At 43.0% G+C, this 21,460-nt stretch overlaps 1 protein-coding gene across 3 annotated transcripts in view; it reads right to left on the bottom strand.

The window, feature by feature from the left end:
• Window positions 1–21,460, bottom strand: part of RIN2 (Ras and Rab interactor 2) — a 106,131-nt gene that overhangs the window by 10,752 nt on the left and 73,919 nt on the right. For 2 of the 3 annotated variants that reach the window (XM_032795897.2, XM_032795898.2), the window contains 3 exons: window positions 18,773–18,864; window positions 14,336–15,466; window positions 1,303–1,608 (listed from right to left, as the gene is read on the bottom strand). In XM_032795897.2, coding sequence (XP_032651788.1) covers window positions 1,303–1,608; window positions 14,336–15,466; window positions 18,773–18,864 — 1,529 coding nt within the window. The remainder of the gene's footprint in view (window positions 1–1,302; window positions 1,609–14,335; window positions 15,467–18,772; window positions 18,865–21,460) is intronic. The other variant, XM_075064506.1, reaches the window with a different exon arrangement.

The following is a 21,460-nucleotide window of genomic DNA, read 5'->3' as shown; positions in this document are numbered from 1 at the left end:
TCCAAGAGCACTGGGCCTCTAGCACCATCCTGGAGTAGGGTGACCAGATGTCCCAATTTTATAGGGACAGTCCCAATTTTGGGGTCTTTTTCTTAAATAGGCTTCTATTATCCCCCACCCCCATCCCAATTTTTCACACTTGTTGTCTGGTCACCCTATCCTGGAGTCCAGATTCAGTGTCTCCTTAGAGGGGAAAAATGCACCTACCAACATCACTTCCTGCAATATCTTGTATTTGCCTTGGGAACTCTCCCAACACAAGCTTCACCCAGCTTTGCTTGTGACACCCGATAAGGCCACAGCCTGAGAACAGGGTGACACCCCTGCATTCTCACCATCTAGCAGCACGTTTTAGCTGCATGCCTCCTGTTGACTCTCCACAAGTATTTTAAAAATGCCTCTTATCGGTATGCAACTCCATTTCATTATCTAGCTCTCAAGGTCCCTAGTTGTATTTTAGATACTTGTTGCAGCGTAGAAGTGGTAATGTTATTTTTGATCTAAAACATAAAAGACAGTGCTCAGAGTAGAGCATACCCAGGCACTGCTAGCGAGAAGTATAGGCTTTGTTTGCCACCTTCCAGTTACAAAGTATTTTTCAGACTGTAGTACCGTATCTACCTTATTAGACTCCACTACTGAAATACAGAATGCGTTTAACTGAATCTACTAAGGTTTCCAGAAACCATTCAGGCTTAGGTTATGTCTACACATGCAGCGCTGCAGTGAAGACACTCTATGCTGATGGGAGGGAGCTCTCCTGTCGGCATAAGAAAACCCACCTCAGTGAGTGGCAGAAGCTATGTCAGCAGGAGAAGCTCTTCCACCGGTATAGCCCTGTGCACAAGAGCACTTATGCCAGTGTAACCTGTGTTGCTCACGGGCGTGGCTTATTCACACCTATGAGTAACGTAAATTTTGCCGATATAAGCTGTAACATAGATACAGCCTAAGAATATCAAATTCAGGCTCCAAAGGACAGCTATGGAAAGCCGTGCTCATAGCTTCAATACTTCAATAACTTCAAACGCTAGTAGTTAACCGGAGCTGTTCTTCCAAGGGCTGCTCCTGCAGTTCATAAATCTGCGTATCTTAACTGATCCGCTGCCAGGAGCAGCACAGCACTCTAGAAAGAAACTGAGTAGCAGAGTCTATCAGAGACTCTGAGGAACAGAGAGGCAGATGACAAGAGATCAAAGCTAAGGGAAGAAAGGGGAACTCCAATCAATAGGGAGACAAAGGATTTACTCCCCCCTCCTAACTGTTTCAAGGCAGGGAGATTTAACCTGAAGAGAGAATTACCTGAGTTATTCTCCATGACAGTGTAAATCAGTTTGCACACTCTTAGCAGCAACATGACTTTCTTTTCAGGTGAATACATTTTCTGCATGGTCATGAACTTGACTTTAATCTTTTCAACGTCCACAAAGTCCGGTGTTGGGACATATACACCCAGTTCCTGAGGATTCCTCTGCCGCACTAGCTGCAGGTTTTCTTTCAACTGTTTCCAAGAGCCATCCACAGTATGGAATTCTCTCAGCATTGCTTCAATGTGGCCTTTCAAGGGCTTCAGGATACACTTGTGCATGGCCTTCTCCAGCACAACATCTGCAAAGGGAAACACACATTCATTTGATTTCAGCATCTAGAGTAGAATCAGTATTAACATATCCACTCCTAAAGGAGAAATTAGAGTAGACGCTATTCACTAAGGTCTATACACTAATGCAGCCGAGTTTCCAGATGTTTGCTAAGCAGGAATTAAAAGGCAAATCAGAATCTGTATTTCATTTGAATTCACAGTAGTCTGGCAAATACGAAAAACAAAATAAAAACAGACTATTCAGCTGTATGGAACATAGTGGCTCTAGTTCACAGGAGTTCATGCAAACCTATCCTCTTGGATTTGATGGACAAGGATCTAGGGACTCTGAGTTTTGCTTTGAGTTTCAGTTTCAAACAAATCCCAACTCAATACAGTTCAGTCAAAACTCATAACTTTTCTCTGGTTTGGGGTTGAAACGATACAGTTTTGCACAGTTTCCATCAGAAGCCATAAATCAATCCAGATTTGCTAAAACTTAGCCCAGCTTTGCCAAAAGGTTTATGAACTTTGGCCTGGTTATAGGTTTTTCAACTGAAATGAAAATCAAGCTGTTTTTGTCCAGTTCAGATTTCATTATGGAAGTTATGCACAACTCTGTGATCAACCCTAATGGTCTTTGTTTAGCTACGGGGCGCACATGATATAGCGACCACTTGGCTTTTTATTCCTGCTCCTCCTAGGTTTAACAACAGATTCTCTGATTTTTTCAGTGTGGACCCCATCTTTGTGGATCACTTCCTTTCCAAATCATGGGTACACAGGTCTCCTCTTCTACCCTTGCAGTCATGCAGACCACATCACCTCTTTCACAACCATCTAGCATCCTTACGGCAATGACAACAGTAGCTCACATGGAAAAACAACTTAGGAAAGTATATGGTCACTACATGATTAATTGTACTGCAGTAGCTCCTAAAGGCTTTAGTCAGAACTCAGGCCCTATTATGCTGAGCACTGTTCCAACACACAGAAAGAATCTATACCGTGCAGAGCTTCCAATCTCAAACCTCTCTCCCACTGCTTCCTCCCCCCGTTTCTCTACCACATGACCCTCCCCCTCCTCCATCTCCTCTTTCCCTGCACATACTTCCCAAAATACCGACTCCTTTTTCTCCTACAGGCAGCTCCAGTCCCATAGGCAGCTCCTGCTTCCTCTAGCATGCTCCAGTCCTGCTGGTGGCTCCGATCTCCTGTTTCCACTCCTCCTCTTAGGTAGAAGCCCCTCATGGAGGTAGGTAAGCTGGCTCCGCCTCATTTCCAGCTGCTTTTATAGGCATTCAGGTGCTTGGCAATAGAGGCTGTAAAAGCAACTAGAAGCAAGTACCATGTAACCTGCCAGCTGTCCACAGATCAGACACCACTGATGATCCGTCTAGGTCAACGTATACACGATACAACATGAAGGGTGGATTCAGCTAACCCATAAGTCTTCATTATGCCAAAGCTGCCAACTGTGACCAGATGTGACATTTCAAATGAGTTGTATCTTATCTACAGCATTAGGGAGTGAGCCAGGCAATCCTCTCCTGACCCATCCATTGAGATCCACTATCCACCCAGCCAGAAGAGGAGCATAAAGGAATACTAGGAAGGAACAGAGGTGTAAATGGTGGATTCCAGAACAGAGTGAGAATCTTTAGACCCCATTTGGGCTAACATTCACTCAGGATCAGGTTTGATGAGAAAATACATTCGTACTTGGTGGAAAAGAGATTTGTTCCCATCCAGGAAATACACACCCTCATCCTCAATGTAAATGAACTAGGATAATCCTATTTCAGTATGCTACATTCTATTCCTTGCTAAAATCATTAATGCCAGATTTTTTATTTATTTATGTATTTATTGGCAGTTTACACCTTTTCTTTTTTTAAAAAAAAAACTTTACTGACTTTAAATATCAAAAGCTCTGTGTAACTGATGTGCTTATAAATGGAACACTTCTGTAGCCAGCATTTCATCTGTTGGAATTTGCTGAAGTCAAAATCAAAGGCTATTTTTTAAGTGCTGCCAAACATTACATTTAAGGCCTTAACTTTCCATTCACTGTGAATCAAAACTCCCATTGACTGACTTCAACTGGAGTTGCTTACATAGAGAGCTCGCAGGATCTGACCCTTAACAGAGACCACAATCTAAACAAATCATGTCAAAAATCATACGAAACCCATTGGAATGTAAGAGATCCAGTTTAGATTCCCTACATCTCCTGGTTCTAATGGCAGTGGGATGTCTGTGATAACTGTCTTTATCCAATGTATGCATCTAAGGGAGCGTCTAGGCTAGGATCTGAGGACAGAAGTCTTGCCCATGTCTTGGTCCTGTAGTTTGAAGCTGGCCCACTTGTTTCTGATTGGGGCAAGGCTAGTCTTCAGAGGCTAACAGAACCTAAGCAGTCTCAAAGGGCTGAGAGGGAGAATGCTGCCAGCAGACTCACTCCACCAATAAGTTGTGAGGACAAAAGATTATGATGAAGCTCTAACCTTTGTGTGGGTGGTACCCTCTTCCCTGACTTCAATCTCATGGGTCACCCTGCTTTATGGATAAACAATGCGTAAGGTTAAGATTCTGTCCTGAGTATTTTTAGTCCAAGTCAGAGACAGCGGGCAATAAACAAAAGTTCATGGAAGCCCATAACCTGCCCCCGATTATTACTAAAAATAACTGCAGAAAGGGAGGACAAAGGAGCTTGCAGCTGTCCCAACCTCAGCTGCTGCTCCAGCGGGCCCACGGCTGGCCACTTGTCAGCTGTTCAGGGGCCCTGAGGCTGGCCACCCATCAGCTATTCTAGTGACATACACACATCCTGGCCGCTGCTCCAGCAGCCCTGGGGCTGGTCACTGGCCAGCTGTTCTGGGGGCCACTGCTCTGGTTGGGCCTGGGGCTGGCTGCCGGTAGGCTGCTTGGCAGCCCCGGGGTTGACCACTGGTCAAACTGTTCAGGCTTGACAGTGCTACAGATCGCAAGCTCCTACATAACCACTAGCCAGCTGCCCTGGATGAGACAGCTCCTCTGCAAAGTAGTCAATACAATCTTGCCATAAAGCAGGCAGCATAGCAGCACGAGCAGCAGCATGGTCTAGTGCAGAAATGCCCAAACTGTGATTCACAGAATACTGGCTGATGATTCATGAATGTTAACAGTACTTGGTCTCATCCTTCCTGCAAAGAGTGAAATGTTTAATACAAGTCTGTTCCTAATGGCTTCTGTTACATTACTCTGATCAAGCAAATCAGAGTATCTGGGGGATATTCATAAGAGGTAGGGGGGGGGGCAAAGGGTAGGGTGAGGGTGTTAACCTTCTATACAGCTCAGTTACTTAGAATCATAGAACTGGAAGGGATCTCGAGAGGTCATCTAGCCCAGTCCCCTTCACTTAAGGCAGGACTAAGTATTATCTAGACCATCCCTGACAGGTGTTTATCCAACCTGCTCTTAAAAATCCCCAATGATGGAGATGCCACAACCTCCCTAGGCAATTTATTCCAGTGTTTAACCACCCTGACAGTTAGGAATTTTTTCCTAATGTCCAAGCTAAACCTCCCTTGCTGCAATTTAAGCTCATTGCTTCTTGTCCTATCCTCTGAGGTTAAGAACAACAATTGTTCTACCTCTTCCTTGTAACAAACTTTTATGTACTTGAAAACTGTTATGTTCCCTCTCAGTCTTCTCTTCTCCAGACTAAACAAACCCAAGTTTTCCAATCTTCCCTCACAGGTCATGTTTTCTAGACCTTCAATCATTTTTGTTGCTCTTCTCTGGACTTTCTCCAATTTGTCCACATCTTTCCTGAAACGTGGCACCCAAAACTGGACCCAATACTCCAGTTCAGGCGTAATCAGCGCAGAGTAGAGCAGAAGAATTACTTCTCGTATCTTGCTTACAACCCTCCTGCTAATACATCCCAGAATGATGTCTGGGTTTTTTTGCAACAGCGTTACACTGTTGACTCATATTTAGCTTGCAATCCACTATGACCTCCAGATCCCTTTCCACAGCACTCCTTCCTAGGCAGTCATTTCCCATTTTGTATGTGTGCAACTGATTGTCCCTTCCTATGTAGAGTACTTTGCATTTGTCCTTATTGAATTTCATCCTATTTACTTCAGACCATTTCTCCAATTTGTCCAGATCATTTTGAATTTTAATCCTATCTTCCAAAGCACTTGCTGCAACTCCTCCCAGTTTAGTATCATCCGTAAACTTTGTAAGTGTACTCTCTATGCCATTATCTAAATCATTGATGAATATATTGAACAGAACCAGACCCAGAACCGATCCCTGTGGAACCCCACTTGTTATGCCCTTCCAGCATGCCTGTGAACCACTGATAACTACCCTCTGGGCACCATTTTCCAATCAGTTATGCATCCACCTTATAGTAGCTCCATCTAGGTTGTATTTCCCTAGTTTGTTTATGAGAAGGTCATGCAAGACAGTATCAAAAGCTTTATTAAAGTCAAGATATAGCACATTTACCACTTCCCTCCTGTCCGAAAGGCTTGTTACCCTGTCAATGGAAGCTATCAGGTTGGTTTGAAATGACTTTTTCTTGACAAATCCATGCTGACTGTGATTTATCACATTATCTTCTAGGTGTTTGCAAACTGGTTGCTTAATTATTTGCTGCATTATCTTTCCTGGTACAGAAGTGAAGCTGGCTGGTCTGTAATTCCCCGGGTTGTCCTTATTTCTGTTTTCACAGATGGGCACTAGATTTAACCTTTTCCAGTCTTCTGGAATGTCTCCAGTCTTCCATGACTTTTCAGATATATTGCTAATGGCTCAGATATCTCCTCAGTCAGCTCCTTGAGTATTCTAGGATGCATTTCATCAGGCCCACTTTATGACACATAATAAGAAAGATGAAAATTAAATAAAGGAAGACCACATTTTAAGAAAGAAAATGTATACACTATTCAAAGATACACTAATCACGCCTAGACTCGACTAGACAAATTGAGGCTCATGGCCCTTTTTAATATAGTGGTTTTGCACAGAGATAATCAATGACAAAGGAAGTCATTTACTTCTTTACTGCCAAAGAGAATATGACTGACAACATGACTTCACTGGCATTTAGTTTATTTTCCATTGGTTAATTATTGTAAACAGCTGCTTTTCTTTTAATCTCATAGTCTCTATTGCAAAAATCCTTCTTCCACCCTCCCAAACTATCAGAATACACTAAGAACAAAAGAACATTCAGTTAAATTAAAATGGCAAACTCAAAACTAATAAAAGGAAATATTTGTTCACACAACGTGAAGTTAGACTGTGGAACTCATTGCCACGGGAAGTTGTTGGAGGCCAAGAATTTAGCTAGATTCAAAAAGGATTTGGACCTCTATATGGATAAACAGGAATATCCAGAATGATCACAATGAATTACAAAAACTTGGAAAAGTGACCAAACCTCATGCTTCATGTCATAAGGCAATTTCCAGCTATTTGAGATGAGGCCTAATGTGGGTGTGCCTACTGTAGGGTTCTTATACCTTTCTGTGAAGCATCTGGTGCCGGCCAGCGTCAGAGACAGAATACTGTGTTAGATGGCCCTAAGTCTGGCGATTACTATCTTCCTAATGGGCTGCACTGGTGACCAGTGGAAATCTGGGAACTGACTATGACATTTCATGAATATTTGGTAGAATATATTACACAGACAGCCTTAGTTGCTTGTGTTTTTCTGAGATATTGAGGTTGGCATTTTTTTAAAGCACTCAGCATTGGCCTCATTCAACTCCCACTGGAATCAGTGATATAACACCGAATGATTTAAACAAAAGCACAGTTTGGCCAGCACTGAGCACTCTTGAAAATTCTACCAAGAGTGTTCAGGGGACATTACAGATGCTCCCTGACTTACGCAAGCATTCCGTTCTGGAATGCCTTGCGTAACTCGAATTTTGCATAAGTCGGAAACACTTACACAAACATAAAATACCCAACTATTACATGAAATAAAACAACCACTTTCCCATATCTAGCTTACGGAACTTTTTCTGTAAGTGCGGATTTGCACAAGTCGGGTTTGTGTAACCTGGGGGACATCTGTATAAAAAAATACATATACTTCACATTTTTAAGTGCTTATGTGATGGCCATCATTGTGGCCAAAGCACTGGAGATCAAACCAGGAACCTCCAGAACTAAAAGCATGAGCTGCTACAGCTTGAGCTTAAGTCTCAAGCCCCCCCAGCCAGGGGCTGTAACAACTCATCTCCTCAGTGGATCAGCACAAAGGGGGACCTGTCACACACACTTACTGACAGCTTCCATGTAAATAATTTTAAATTAAGTCTTGTTAAGCCTTCTTTACTCCATATTTACTATTAGTCACTAGCCACAAAATGGGAACTGGAAGTGCTTTGATAAATTAAATGAAAGGCTAGCGAGTTTCGCTGTGGCTTGTGGAAATACATCTGTATCCTGTGCTGACATGCTGTTGTGTAACTCTGCAAAGGAGCAACAAAGGACAAGTTTAAATCTGGGATGTCTGATACACTGGTCATAGCAAGTGTCTTTGCAAGTCCTCCATGCACTGAGAATACCGTGGTCTTCCACCTTCCCCGCCCTTCTCTAAGGTCCCAATTTTAAAACTTCACTGCACCCAGCTTTCAACTATAGCTCCTCCACTGAGATTATCTTCCCCCCCCACCATTCCCCCTTCAGCCTCCATGCTCACACACATGCCATGTTTCCCTCTATTATGACCACATGCACTGTTCTGTTCCCCACTTTGGTAATTTAAGATGGACAGTGTTGAGGGGAGATGCGCCCAGTCTGGGCACTGTTACAGCAAGATGGAGCCTGTAGGAACAGAATTTCTTGGAAGGCTGAAAGCAAAAAGATCACCTAGGTACAGCAGAGATGGAAATGTGGGGGTCTGACTGCTACACACTATACTGTGTTAGCCGAATTTGGGTTTTTCTCAATACCCTGCATACATCAGCAGGCTGGTACTACACCACATGGAGCTACAAGAGAGATACATGCCTCCTATGCTTGGTGGACTTTCTGGCATTTCTATAGTGCCATTCATTGGAGTATGTTAATGCTTCTGCAGACACTAAACTAGATTGCTCAGTTTGCCTGTGAGGTAGATATATATCATTACACTCTTCTTACCAAAAGAAGAAACTGAAGGACAGGAAATTAAATGATTGCTCAAAGTCACACAGCAAGTCAGAGGTACAGTCAGGAAAAGAAACCAGAAGTCACGTCTCTCAGTTCTGATCTCTCACCACAGGATAACATTGATTCCCATTTCTCAATTGTAGAACTGTCTGTGACAAAGGATGTCCTGAATGAAGGGACTGGCCAATTCCACACTGATACTAATAGGCCCTGCATTAAAATACAAACCTTAAAAAAAGCATGCTGTGAACAGCTAAGAGTGCCAGAACAAACAATTTAGTTTATACACCTCTACCCCGCTGTAATACAACCCGATATAAGACACGCGGTAGCAATGGGGCTCCGGCGGCGCTTTAAAGGGTCCAGGGCTCCGGCTGCTGCGGGGAGCCCCAGCCCCTTTAAATCACCGCTGGAGCCCTGCCGCTGCTGCCCCACAGCTGTGGCAGCGGGGCTCGCCAGCAATTTAAAGGGCCCTGGCTCCCCACAGCGGCCGGAGCCCGAAGCTCTTTAAATCACTGCTGGAGTCCTGCCGCCGCTACCCCGATATAACGGGGTTTCAGCTATAATCCAGTAGGGATTTTTGGCTCCCCATGACTGCATTATAGCAGGGTAGAGGTGTGTTTAGATGCCTTTTTCCACCACTCAATGTTTTATTACCTGTTTGTATTTAAACTAGGAATTTCTCAGGATAGGCCTAGATTTCGGGGGTCAGGCTGGAGCTCTGGAGTTGTTTAGATCCTTTCTAGTCACAAATGCCTTCCATAAGCATTCACATTAATCTTTTTCTGGCCAGGGACAGAAGAAGAATCAGGGTTGTTGTTACTGTTTTGTCAGGTGCCACAGAGATAAAACATAAATAACGCATCCAACATCTGTAATTCAAACATCTGAACTTTGAATTCAACCTGGGCTTTCCAAAACCAGTCTCAATCTGTATTTTGGGCTTATACAGCTAGACATGGATTCAACTCTTTACACTCAGTTTAGTTTCTCTCTTAAATAATAAAATGAGTTAGGACTGGATTTTCAAAGCATCCTAAAATATTAGGTGCTCAAACTCCATTGAAATTTAAGGGGATTTAAGTAACCAAATCCCTTAAGATCTTTGACATCTCACCTTAGAGCTTTATTTTAAGTTTATTTTATTGATCAGCTGTTATTTACTGTCCATCAACGTAAAAATATACCCCCATTTTACTATCCTAGCAAAACAGAATAGAAAGAATAAGTTCCCAGATTTAGAAGTGAGATTTTCAAAGGCACAAAAGGCAGATAGGCACCCAACTCCCATACAATTGAGGCACTTAACTCCCCTTTATGCCTTCACAAATCTCCCCCATCATTTCCAAATTAGTGCTAAAGAGGAATACACGCATGCTCTGCTGAGTCCTAATGCACAGGAGCCTACTCCTTTGTTCTTACCGGGGAAGGCTGTTATTTCATAAAGGGGTAGCCATCTACAGCATTAAAATTAGGTGACATCTGTCAGGAATCATTAGAAAGGCTGGTGCATGTTCTTTGGATAGTTTCGCAGAAGTTAAACTACTTCATCTGCCTCTCTCGGGGAAACCTGGAAGATTTCCTACGGTATCTTTTGTTTTCAGGAGTCTGAGAAAAACTACACACGGTCATGCAGATAATTAAACAGAACTCTCAGAAACTGGAGCTCTGATGCCTAAGTACTTTGGGCTTGACTAAGCCCAGGGTTACACCAGCTTCATGCAGCATAATCTCGGATATGGGGGAGCCTGTTGAAGAAAGTCTGACTGGCTGCAGTGGAACAAGCTGGCCAAAACATTTGTTTTGTTGGGGGCAGGTGGGGTAATGAAGCAGGAATTGGCTACTGCAGCTCTCAAAGTGTGCAGAACAGGCCAGGGAGGGGGAAACAGTCAGGATGCTCAAAGATGGGCTTATTCAAAGCGTCCCGTATCCAGCCTCCATCAGCCCTAGTGACCACATAAAGCTGCCTTTCCCCACAGGAAGGCAGTAGTGCAAACAGCACCTCTCCTCCTCCTGAGCATTCCCAATGGGGTGCAGCTGCGCCTACTGGCTCTAAATCTATCCACTCTTTGTGGCAGGAGCCATGACTGCCTCTGTGGGCTTGTCTTCAAAATGGAGCTAAATCGGAGCTGCTGCAATCGATACAGCAGCATCGATTTAGCGGTTCTACTGAAGACACACTAAAATCGATGGAGAGCGCTCTCCCATCGATTTCTGTACTCCATCTCAACGAGAAGTGGAAGCAATGTCGGTGATAGAGCATCTCCTGTTGACATAGAATACTGTGGACCCTACAACAAGTAGATCTAAGCTACACTGACTTGAGTTACACTACAGACGTAACTCAAATTGGGTTGCTTAGATTGACCAGCAACTGTAATGCAGACCAGGCCTACGTCTGTAAAGGGCCTAGCACAATGGGACCCTGATCAGAGCAAGTGTATATAATCATAAAATAAACATTTATTAATAACCACTACCAACGCTACGGCATACTCTATGAAGGATATTAAAAGGAAATATTTTCCAAACATGGCAGAAGGTGCGGCATATCTATAAGCAAGTCAAATGTACCTACAGTAAGAGCCTTTGGGTTATGTCTACACTACAAATCTAAGGCCTGTCTACACTGGCAGGGGGGTGTTGATCTAAGATATGCAACTTCAGTTACAAGAATAGCGTAGCTGAAGTTGACGTATCTTAGATCGATTTACTTCACGTCCTCGCAGCGCGAAATCGACGGCCGCCATTCCCCCGTCAACTCCGCTTCCGCCTCTCGCCCTGGTGGAGTTCTGGAGTCGACGGGGAGCGCGTTCAGGATCGATGTATCACGTCTAGATGAGATGCAATATATTGGCCCCCTGACAGATCAATCACTACCCGCCAGTAGACATACCTTAAGTCAATCTATATTAGTTCAACTTACAGCCACTGCAGTAATTACTGTGGTGGTGCATATCCACACTCCCTTCCTTGGGTCAGTGGTACGTGTCCTCATCAGGAGCACTTCCACTAACCTATGAGGGACAGTGTGGGGAGCTGACAGCCCAGTCTCTCAGCTCTGCTGGCAGCTCCCTGCCAGGAGCCCTGCTGCCCCACAGGCTCCTGGTGGGCTGCCCCATGCCTGTTCCCCACGGGGAATGGGGTGAAGCTCCACGGGGCTTCCTGCCATCTGGGAGTGGAGTCCCACTGCCTCAGATTCTCACCCTACCCCCACCTGCTCCCTAGTGGGTTAGGGTGACACTGAGCTGTGAAATGGACAAGGCTGCCCAGCTCCAAACTGGGGGTGGGCAGGATCCAAAGCCACCCTTGGTCCCAGCTGGGAGCAGAGGTCTGAAGCTGCCCTGGTTTCAGCTCCCAACTAGGAGTGGGGGAAAGCCCCCTGGATTTCTCACCCCAGCTCCCAGTTGGGAGCAGGGTCCAGCCACCCAGCTCTCTAGGGGAGCAGGGGCTTTTTTTGGTCAATCTGAGGGCTCCTGCCATGAAATTGACAAGACCAGCAATGTAAGGGATGTCATGTCTACACAGACTCGGTGTCACCCTAACTACACTGACATAAGCCTTACGCCTCTCATGGAGGTAGAGTTATGATGTCGGTGTAGTAAGGCACTTAGATCAGTGGGAGGAAGGCTGTAGCGTAGACACTGACATAATTAGGCCGACATAAGGGACCTTATGTCGACCTAACTGTGTAGTGTAAACCAGCTCTTTGTCTCACAATGTAACTTTAATAGGAATTATAAACAAACAGACTATTTATCTGTAGTCACAAGTCTGGTTGCAATTCAGTACCAAAACCGTGAAATAAAACACTAAATGGGAGATTAGACTGGCCTTTGTTCTGTTCGAAAGGGTTTTGCTATGTAGGATGACTAAGTCTGTCTGCCACATAACTATCTGCTTAGGTCAGCAACATTTGATGTTCCTGTTTTGCTGTGGTGTTTTGCGGGCTCCAGTAGTGGTGAAAGAAACAGATTGTTCAAATGCAAGTTCCATGTTTGCTTAAACTTCCTCACTGTATAAATTATTTAGAAGAAACTGCACAAAGAAAGTAAGACGCTCAATCACTGAAGAAAACTAAGCCAGTTTGGTTACAGTGCTCAATAACTTCAGTCACTCTAATTTACTGAGACATTCAAAAGCAAGCATCATTTTAGCAATCTATTATGAGACCCAATGGCTGGATTAAACCACACCCTTGCAAAGAACAGTGAAAGTTAAAATCAAACCTTGACCAAATCACAAAAGAGAAGCTCTGTATTTCTTCATCAAATATCTAAGAAACACTACAGAACTGATACATGTACAGAGTAAAAGCCCAACACACAATGTCCACGCAGTACTTTTACTTTTTTAACTAAAGCAATCAGAATCTTTAAAATACCCTGGCTTTTACAGGAAACCTTTCAGAGTGTATTATTTGCCTGGCAGTACCTGTTAACCTCACTCCTTCCTTGTTGACTAGCAATGTGACAAAAGCACCTCTTAAATCAATAAGTTCCAAACTTTCAAAACAAAAACACTAACCTCTGCCAGTGAAAGAAATATCTGCCAATTTTAAAAGTCACTGAGTTATTCACTCGTAGAACTGTTAGGACACTGAAGTGAGGGGGAAAACGACCAAATTATGACTGAAATGACCTCACAAGGAAAGTATTTCTCCTTCAGGGATGTTTACCTTGTAAATGTGGCTTACAAACTCTTTTACTAACACCACTGAGAAACATCAAGCCTAAGGGACAATCAGAGTTTTTATACAACAAATTCACTTTTGTACATACACAAGTCATTGTCTGTTAGTAGAATGTGTGTAGCCATCCAACCATTTCACTTTTGTGCATACACAAATCCCTGACTGTTAGAAACATGTATATCCAACTATTTCACTTTTGTGCATACATAAATCCCTTTCTGTTAGTAAAATGTGAACCCAATCATCCAGTTCATTTTCAGACATTTATAAAACACTTACAGACAGAGGGACACAGAAATCCAGAGATTAGCATCTCCCTCTCCCTTTTATAAAAATCTCTTGTTTATATCACAACGCCAAGTGGAGACACTGCAAATTGCCGATAGTGAATGAGAGAGTATTTGGATAGTAACTTATGGAATTTCTCCACATTACCATCTGTTGTTCATTTTCAATGTATTTTAATTTTATGGTTGCTGTATATGATTAACATATGGGGGGTGGGTGTGTGTGTGTGTACATACTGTTTTAAATAAATACTAAAAATATTTCCACACACATCAGAGAAAAACTGCAGGGTAGAATCCACCAATGTAACATTTCAGCTCTGAAATTAAAAAAAAAATTAGTCACTTGTAAATTAAAGTCCAACATTCACCATTATAGTTTTAAGGCAACTTCTCAAAAACTCTTTTCATTCTAACATAGTTGTATGAAACTTTTGTAGTTGAGCTTTAAAAACATAAAAACAAACAAACAAACAAAAAACAGAAAATCAGTGGTTTTGACTTTTGTTAGAAAATTCTATATCCCCAAATCTGGTTCAAAGACTCAGATCACGGATTCAGAATTATTCTTTTTACATGCCCTGAAAAGAGAGAGACAATGTTTCTTACCTATTTGGTCTTCTGGAATCAGTGACTCAATGGGGGGGTCCAGTTCAGAGCTTTGTGACAAATAGTTCTTAACTTGTGTCATAAACTGCCGAATTGTCTGTAACATGTCAGTACTCGAAACGTGGCATTCTTTGTTTTCCTGGAGAAAGCTGACATAGTCCTGCACCAGGCACCCAAAATAAGTGCGCTTGTCCTGGGACAGCTCTGCAATTTTCTTGATCATCCTCTTTTCGGGGGTCATGAAAGAACTGAACACCCCACTTACTTTCCTCAGCTGGGATTTCACAATCTTGGGGAGAACAAATGAACTGTTCCGTTTCTTTTTGGGCTTCAAAGGGGGTGCCATGCTTTCCTGGTCACTTTCCCCTTCAAAGTCCTCCAGGCTGCTATTAGTGTCCCCTTCATAGCCAAACAATGGCATACTACGATCAAAATCCAGTGAGTCAGATGAGGAGGTGGAAATGCTCATGTCGCTCAGTCTCTGCCTGCCTCCATTCCACTGTACTTGTGACTCAGAGTTTGTAGCCAAGGTCTTTCTGCAAGCTGCTAAATTTTGCTCACACAGGGCTTCACCTGGAACACTAGCAGCTTCTGACCCATGCACTGAGTTATGACTAGATCGAATTACTGCCAAGGTCTTTGCATTACCTTCCCCTTCTGAGCAAACAGCCTGCTTCTTTAGACGAGGAGGCGGAACAGGGGTTGGTTTCTTCTGCAGCAAATCCAAGTTCCTATGTTTGTTACGGTTGACTGTTCCTGGCATGCTCCCCTGCTTTATAGTCCTAGAGAGCTGTGGACTTGTGAGAAGGCTATTAATAGAAGGTGGTGGAGGTCTGGGTGGGGGGGAGCGAGGCTTCTCTGTCCCATTCACATCTTGAGTTCTTGGGCTCTGCCTTTTCAAACTTCCACTAACATCCTGGCTGTGCACTTTTAAGAAGAGAGGATTAATAAAACACAAGGCTCCGTTGGTCTGGCTACACTCCAGCTCCGAAGGCGTTCTGGTTCTTATAGAATGCACTCCATTTATAAGGCAGAGCTGACGTGAGTCTTTGCAAGCATTGTCTGAGGGCAGAGGCCTACGGGGAGGTGAAGGATTTGGGGGGTTGTTGTTAGCCGGAGAGCTCCAAAAATCTGAAAATCATTATTGTGTTAACATAAGAATTTAGATATTATGCAGTTGGCTTTCAAAACATTAAACTCAACAGAACAATGTTGAAGCATGGAAAACTTTAGATAAGCTTTTATTTTTTAAAAAAAATTCTTAATAAGCTTCGTAAAACATTGCCAGACACAACTGAATGCTAAACCTTCAGGCTGCAGCTATTTGTCTACAGAGTTTATAAATATCTTGGCCAATGTGAATCTTCATAGCAAGTAAATTGGATATACAGAAAAGAATGATTGCTATAAAGTATGCATTATTCCTATTTTGAGACTGAAATAAACCCTGAGCTAATACCCCCGCCTTGATTAGAAAATAAGAGCCAGATTTTCAGCTTGTGTTAATCAGCGTAGCTCCACTAACATCAGCAGGACTATGCTGATTTACGGAGGTTAGGCCCTGGGAATTTGCAAAAAAAACCTATATTTTTGTCTGGAGTAAAAAACTAATCAAGCTGAGCATGACGAGGTTGGAATCAGATTTTTGTCCCCTTGCCAGATAACAATCTTTGCTTGTCAGGCATTCGTGTCTGTGTTTCAACCTGCAGCTGTGCATTTGCAATAATTACACAATTTGTTTGTGATTTTAAGATACTCAGCAGCACATAAATAGATTGAATATGCAGGGTCATCAGCAAAAAATGTGTACTAACACTAAAATCTGTACTAACTTGTCAAATTGTAATTGAAGTCTCCTCATAGCCCTCAGTAAAACATCTGTGAGAGTCTATGGAAATCAGACAACAGTTCCTTCAGCAACCTCAGACTCCTGCGAACTATACTACAGGTGTTCAACATGTTTCAGCTTAACTAGCTCAAAAATGAAGTAATTGGACAGAAATAAATTCGGGCGCAACCTGACAGCTACATTCAAAAACTATCTAGGTGCTTATATGGCCCCTATTATCACAGCAACTGAGTGTGTCGCACACAAATGCATTTAACATAAGAACAGCCATACTGGGTCAGACCAAAGATTCATCTAGCCCAGTATCCTGTCTTCTGACAGTGGCCAATGCCAGGTGCCCCAGAGGGAATGAACAGAACAGGGAATCATCAAGTGATCCATCCCCTGTCACCCATTCCCGGCTTCTGACAAACACAAGCTAGGGACACCATCCCTGCCCATCCTGGCTAATAGTCACGGATGGATCTATCTTCCATGAATTTATCCAGTTCTTTTTTGAACCCTGTTATAGTCTTGGCCTTCACAACATCCTCTGACAAGGAGTTCCACAGGTTGACTGTGTGTTGTGTGAAGAAATACTTCCTTTTGTTTGTTTTAAACCTGCTGCCTATTAATTTCATTTGGTGACCCCTAGTTCTTGTTTTATGAAAAGTAAACAACACTTCCTTCCAATTGGTCCTCTCAATACACCATGAGGCAGAGAAATGCTATAAAACTCATTTTACATATGAGAAACTGAGGCAGAGACACTAAGTGACTCATCCAAGGTCACATCAGAAGACTGTGGTGGAGCAGGAAATTGAAATTGGGGCTCCTGACTCCCATGCTTACACCTAGCCACTAGATCGTTCCTCTCTCAGCTTTCAAACAAACATATTAGTTTTCAAAACCAAGGGCAGAAATTCAGCCAGAGGAAGTCTAGGGATAGGGGTTACAGGCCTGCACCACACAAGCAGTGGTGCTCTCGGGTATTCTGTCTGCATAGGACAAACACAAGCACACTAACTCTAGGAATGGATGTAGTGGAGAGCTTGTGAGCAGTGGCCTATGCACCTCCTTTGGACAGATTCCTCTAGTAGGTGTTACCATCAGGTGTACAAGAGGTTGAGATTCAGTGACAGCCCAACCCAGCTCATCATGCCCTTCTCTGGGTACAGTGACCTAACAAACTCCCCCACAAGAGAGCTTGCCCCTTAGCCTAGCGGCAACATGTGTAAGCATAAACTTTCATTAGTTACCTGAAGCTACAGATTATCAATGCAAAAGACAACACACTTTACACTGACTTCAATGACCAGAGTCTTATAAAACGATCACCACAGTTACTGCTGCAAAACAAAATCCAGAGCCACCTCAGGGGCTCACTGCAGAGTAAAATCCTGTGAAGATCCTTGTGTTCAAGTCCTATTACAGTGCAAATCACTGTGCTGGGAAAGGGCATACAAAAGTTTAGTAGGACAAATTCTGCTCTCAGTTAAATGGGTAAGTGGACCAGATCCTGAGAGGTGCAGAGTGCTCTCAACTCCCACTGGCTTCAAAAGGAATTCAGCATGGCCCGGAGGTCCTCGATACTATCTGTTTCAGGTCCAAGTTCAAATTCTGCCACATTTCATTTCTGCTTTAGGCTCAAAACACATTTTGGGATGTGCTCGTATTTGTTTTAGCAGTGGAACAAAGCATTTGCTAGGGACATGCCCCTGTATTTTCCCTCCCACTTGAAAATACTCATCATACTAATGTGAATACATATACTTCACATGTGTTTCTGCTTGCGTTCAGATCAGCACACCTCCGAACACTCAGTCCTAAATCGCTTTGCAAATGTAAGCATGTGCCAATCGGAGTACAGAATGCTGTTCATGATGAATCCCGTTCAAAATCTTCCAGCAATTACCAAGCTGAGAGCTATGCTGTACAAGCCAATAACTGCCATTCCACTTTCAGCTGCATCTGCTCTAACCTACAGTGCATGTGGGACTGCACCAAACCCTGCTCTCAGGACTCTGGGACTGTATTTGGATCAGCTGGAGGTGTTCTGTGGGACAGAGTACATACAGCTAGACAGAAAGTAGGGGGCAGCGGTACAGCACGCCAAATCACGGAGGCTTATCAGCAGGATAGGAAGGCAACAGACTGCTAGTAAGGCCACGTCTATACGACGCGCCGTATCGGCGCGTTACAATCGATTGCCCGGGGATCGATATATCGCGTCTCATCTAGACACGATATATCGATCCCTGAGCGCGCTTACATCGATTCCGGAACTCCACCAAAACCAACGGAGTTCCGAATCGACATGGCGAGCCGCGCACATCGATCCCGCGCGGTGAAGACGGGTGAGTACATCGATTTTAGATAATCGATTTCAGCTACGCTATTCTCGTAGCTGAAATTGCGTATCTAAAATCGATTTTCGCGCTTCGTGTAGACCTGGCCTTAGTGGGATAATTGAGCTACTTGCAACAACAAAATCATCGTTTAAAAAAATGAACTGAGCCATGATTTACCGATTTTTTGCATAAGGACTATTTTACTGATACGGTTACAATGACACAGGGCAATAAACCTATGTAAAGAGTCATACTTACTCAGTCCCAGCTGAGCAATGTCTTCAAGTTCAGCTTCCGTCTTTGCTGCCGCAATAGCATGGGGTAATTTCAAGGTGAATGGCAGGACATCCCTGGTTTTAAAAGGAAGAACAGTATTGGTAGTTTTTGCTGTTATTTCCATACTTTAAATTTTTCACTATCTCCAGCATACGCAATGACAACAGATCAGATCCTCATTTACAGCAAAGCTACTTTGAACTGCTCTGGCAGTTGAAAGGGGCCATAAAGTGATATGATGTAATCAACAATCCTTTAAACCCCATTGGTGTAAAGAAACTTTAGTGTAAAAGAGAATCAGTCCCCCGATGTTCCTTTCTTCTGGACTGACTCTCCCTGTTCCACCCACTTTTCCTCTTATTATAGCAGTAGCTTTTCCACTGCTCTTTTAGACTGCATCAGTCTGTTTATTGAAACATCCATCTGCCAAAATCAGCACTTTACCCAAAATTCCTATTTGTAAATAAAACTTGAGTTTTGTTCCAATTTAACCTCCAGTTTTCAAAAATAACCTGAATGGGGATTTAGGACAGAGAATACAGAAGTGCGTGTAAACTCTGTCAGTCTGAACATACCTCTAGTTTGAAAATATTTACTGCAATAAATACAGTTACATTGATACTACTGTCACCATATATCTGTTTTCTACTCAATACGTATTAAAATAATAAATGGATGTTTACATATGGGACTCCACAGATGGTACTTAACTACAAACCACATTGACTATATAAATCCTTTGAAACAAGAACTTAAGAATTACTTTGTCTAAGTACTTTGTGTAAGCACTTATTACATTGTATATTAAATCTTTTCTCTACCCACTTATTTATACTTGTGCCAGTGCATTCTTAAACATCAGAGCCTGAAAAAACTGCAAAATTTGTAGAAGTACCTATGTAATGATAGTAAGTAAATAAGAACTGGTCATGTAGCAAAAATGTCCTACACACTTTTATGAACATTCAGATACAACCGGTGTCAATACAGGTGATTTATTTTCAAAATTGTAAGCACACTGAGCATCTGGCGTAACACAGACGACAGCTCTTTGATCATTGAATTGACATATTTTATGTTTATACCCTCAAAAATCAGCAACAGCAAACTCCAAACAGATGAAAATCACAAACATATGCAGTGAATTGACACACTTACAAGTAATTGAAGGGATACTGTTAACATCTCCATGGGCCAAAATCTGAACTCCATTTTAATCTAGGGTGGAATGTCTCCATATGCTAAATATATAGTGTAAAATTCTGATCCTCCTTAAGGCTATGGCAAAATTCCCATTGATCTCACCGGGGCACAGCTTTCACCCATAGGCTGGGATTCTCAAAAGAGCCTAAGGAAATCACGCTCCCAAACCTTACTGAATTTCACTGTGACTTTGGTACCTGGCTCTCACAGGTTCCTTTGCAAACTCCAGCTGTGTTTTTTTAAATTCTCTGTTCTTGTCAAGAATCTATTCTGTGTTTTCTTTGGCCATGTCTACACTTACCAGGAATTGACATTGCTGCGATCGATGCAGCAGGGGATCAATTTAGTGTGTCTAGTGAAGACCTGCTAAATTGACTGCAGAGTGCTCTCTGGTCGACTCCAATATTCCACTGGAACAAGAGGAGTAAGGTAAGTTGATGGGAGAGCGTCAAGCTGATGAGAGAGCAGCAAGTCCATCTAAGCTATGTCGACTCCAGCTCTGTTATTCACGTAGCTGGAGTAGCGTAACTTAGGTCTATTTACCCTGGTAATGTAGACAAGGCCTTAGATACATTTGCGCCCTCTGCTGCTCTGTCACAGTCACTGACTACAGCTTCCCCCAGTATTGTGCATACTCCCACTTACATCCCACATGCTGCCAAGACACAGTCTGAAAAGGATAGGAACCGAAATGGTTTCTGCCGCTTGAGAAACAGCAAAATAAAATGTTCATCAAAGAAAGACTGTTGGCAGGGGAAAAAACCACAAGCTTCTAGGAGCATCTTGCTAATGACGGAGGATAAAAAAAAAATCTATTAAAATCTATTAAAACCCCCTGGATATGATTTCAGAGTGTCTTTATGAATATCCAGGAGTAGCATTCTGGAATAGTTACAGCTGTGTGGGTTTGCATCACCCTTCGGTTTTCTCCTCACTTTTCTTTGTCTTTCACTGTATGAGGGTGCAGCAAGAAAGGAAGCAAGGCTGCAAATTAGTGTACAGCTGCAGGGACGGTGCAGTCTTGCATCCACCCCTGCAATTTCTGATTTCTTCAGGCAGGATGATTCCATGAGACTGCTGGGCCTTAACTGGAGATTCAGGCTCAACCTTGCGCCAAACAAAAATTAATGTACAGCCCCATATGGAAAATTAAAAGCCATTCTGTAGAAATCTCATGTTAAACAGAGTGTGAATGAGGATGAGATCGAGGACCTTTCATTGCCAGGTTACCACTTTCAATCCAGTCTGGCTCAGTCACTCTCTGAGTGCTAAGTTATTTATATGAGTGAGCTTGTCTTTTACCGTGTGCATCTATAGCATCTAACACAATGGGGTCCTGATCTTGGGGGTTCTGTGTGCTCCATACCGGTAAATAACAGCAGCAAACTTGGTGCTCTGAGTCTCCTCTGGTAAATATTCACACTGCCATAAATCACCACCATAACCAGCAATAATTGGCAACCTTGT

The sequence above is a fragment of the Chelonoidis abingdonii genome, chromosome 3 (assembly GCF_003597395.2).
Source record: "Chelonoidis abingdonii isolate Lonesome George chromosome 3, CheloAbing_2.0, whole genome shotgun sequence".
NCBI lineage: Eukaryota > Metazoa > Chordata > Testudines > Testudinidae > Chelonoidis > Chelonoidis abingdonii.
This window is presented reverse-complemented; position numbering and strand designations above follow the sequence as displayed.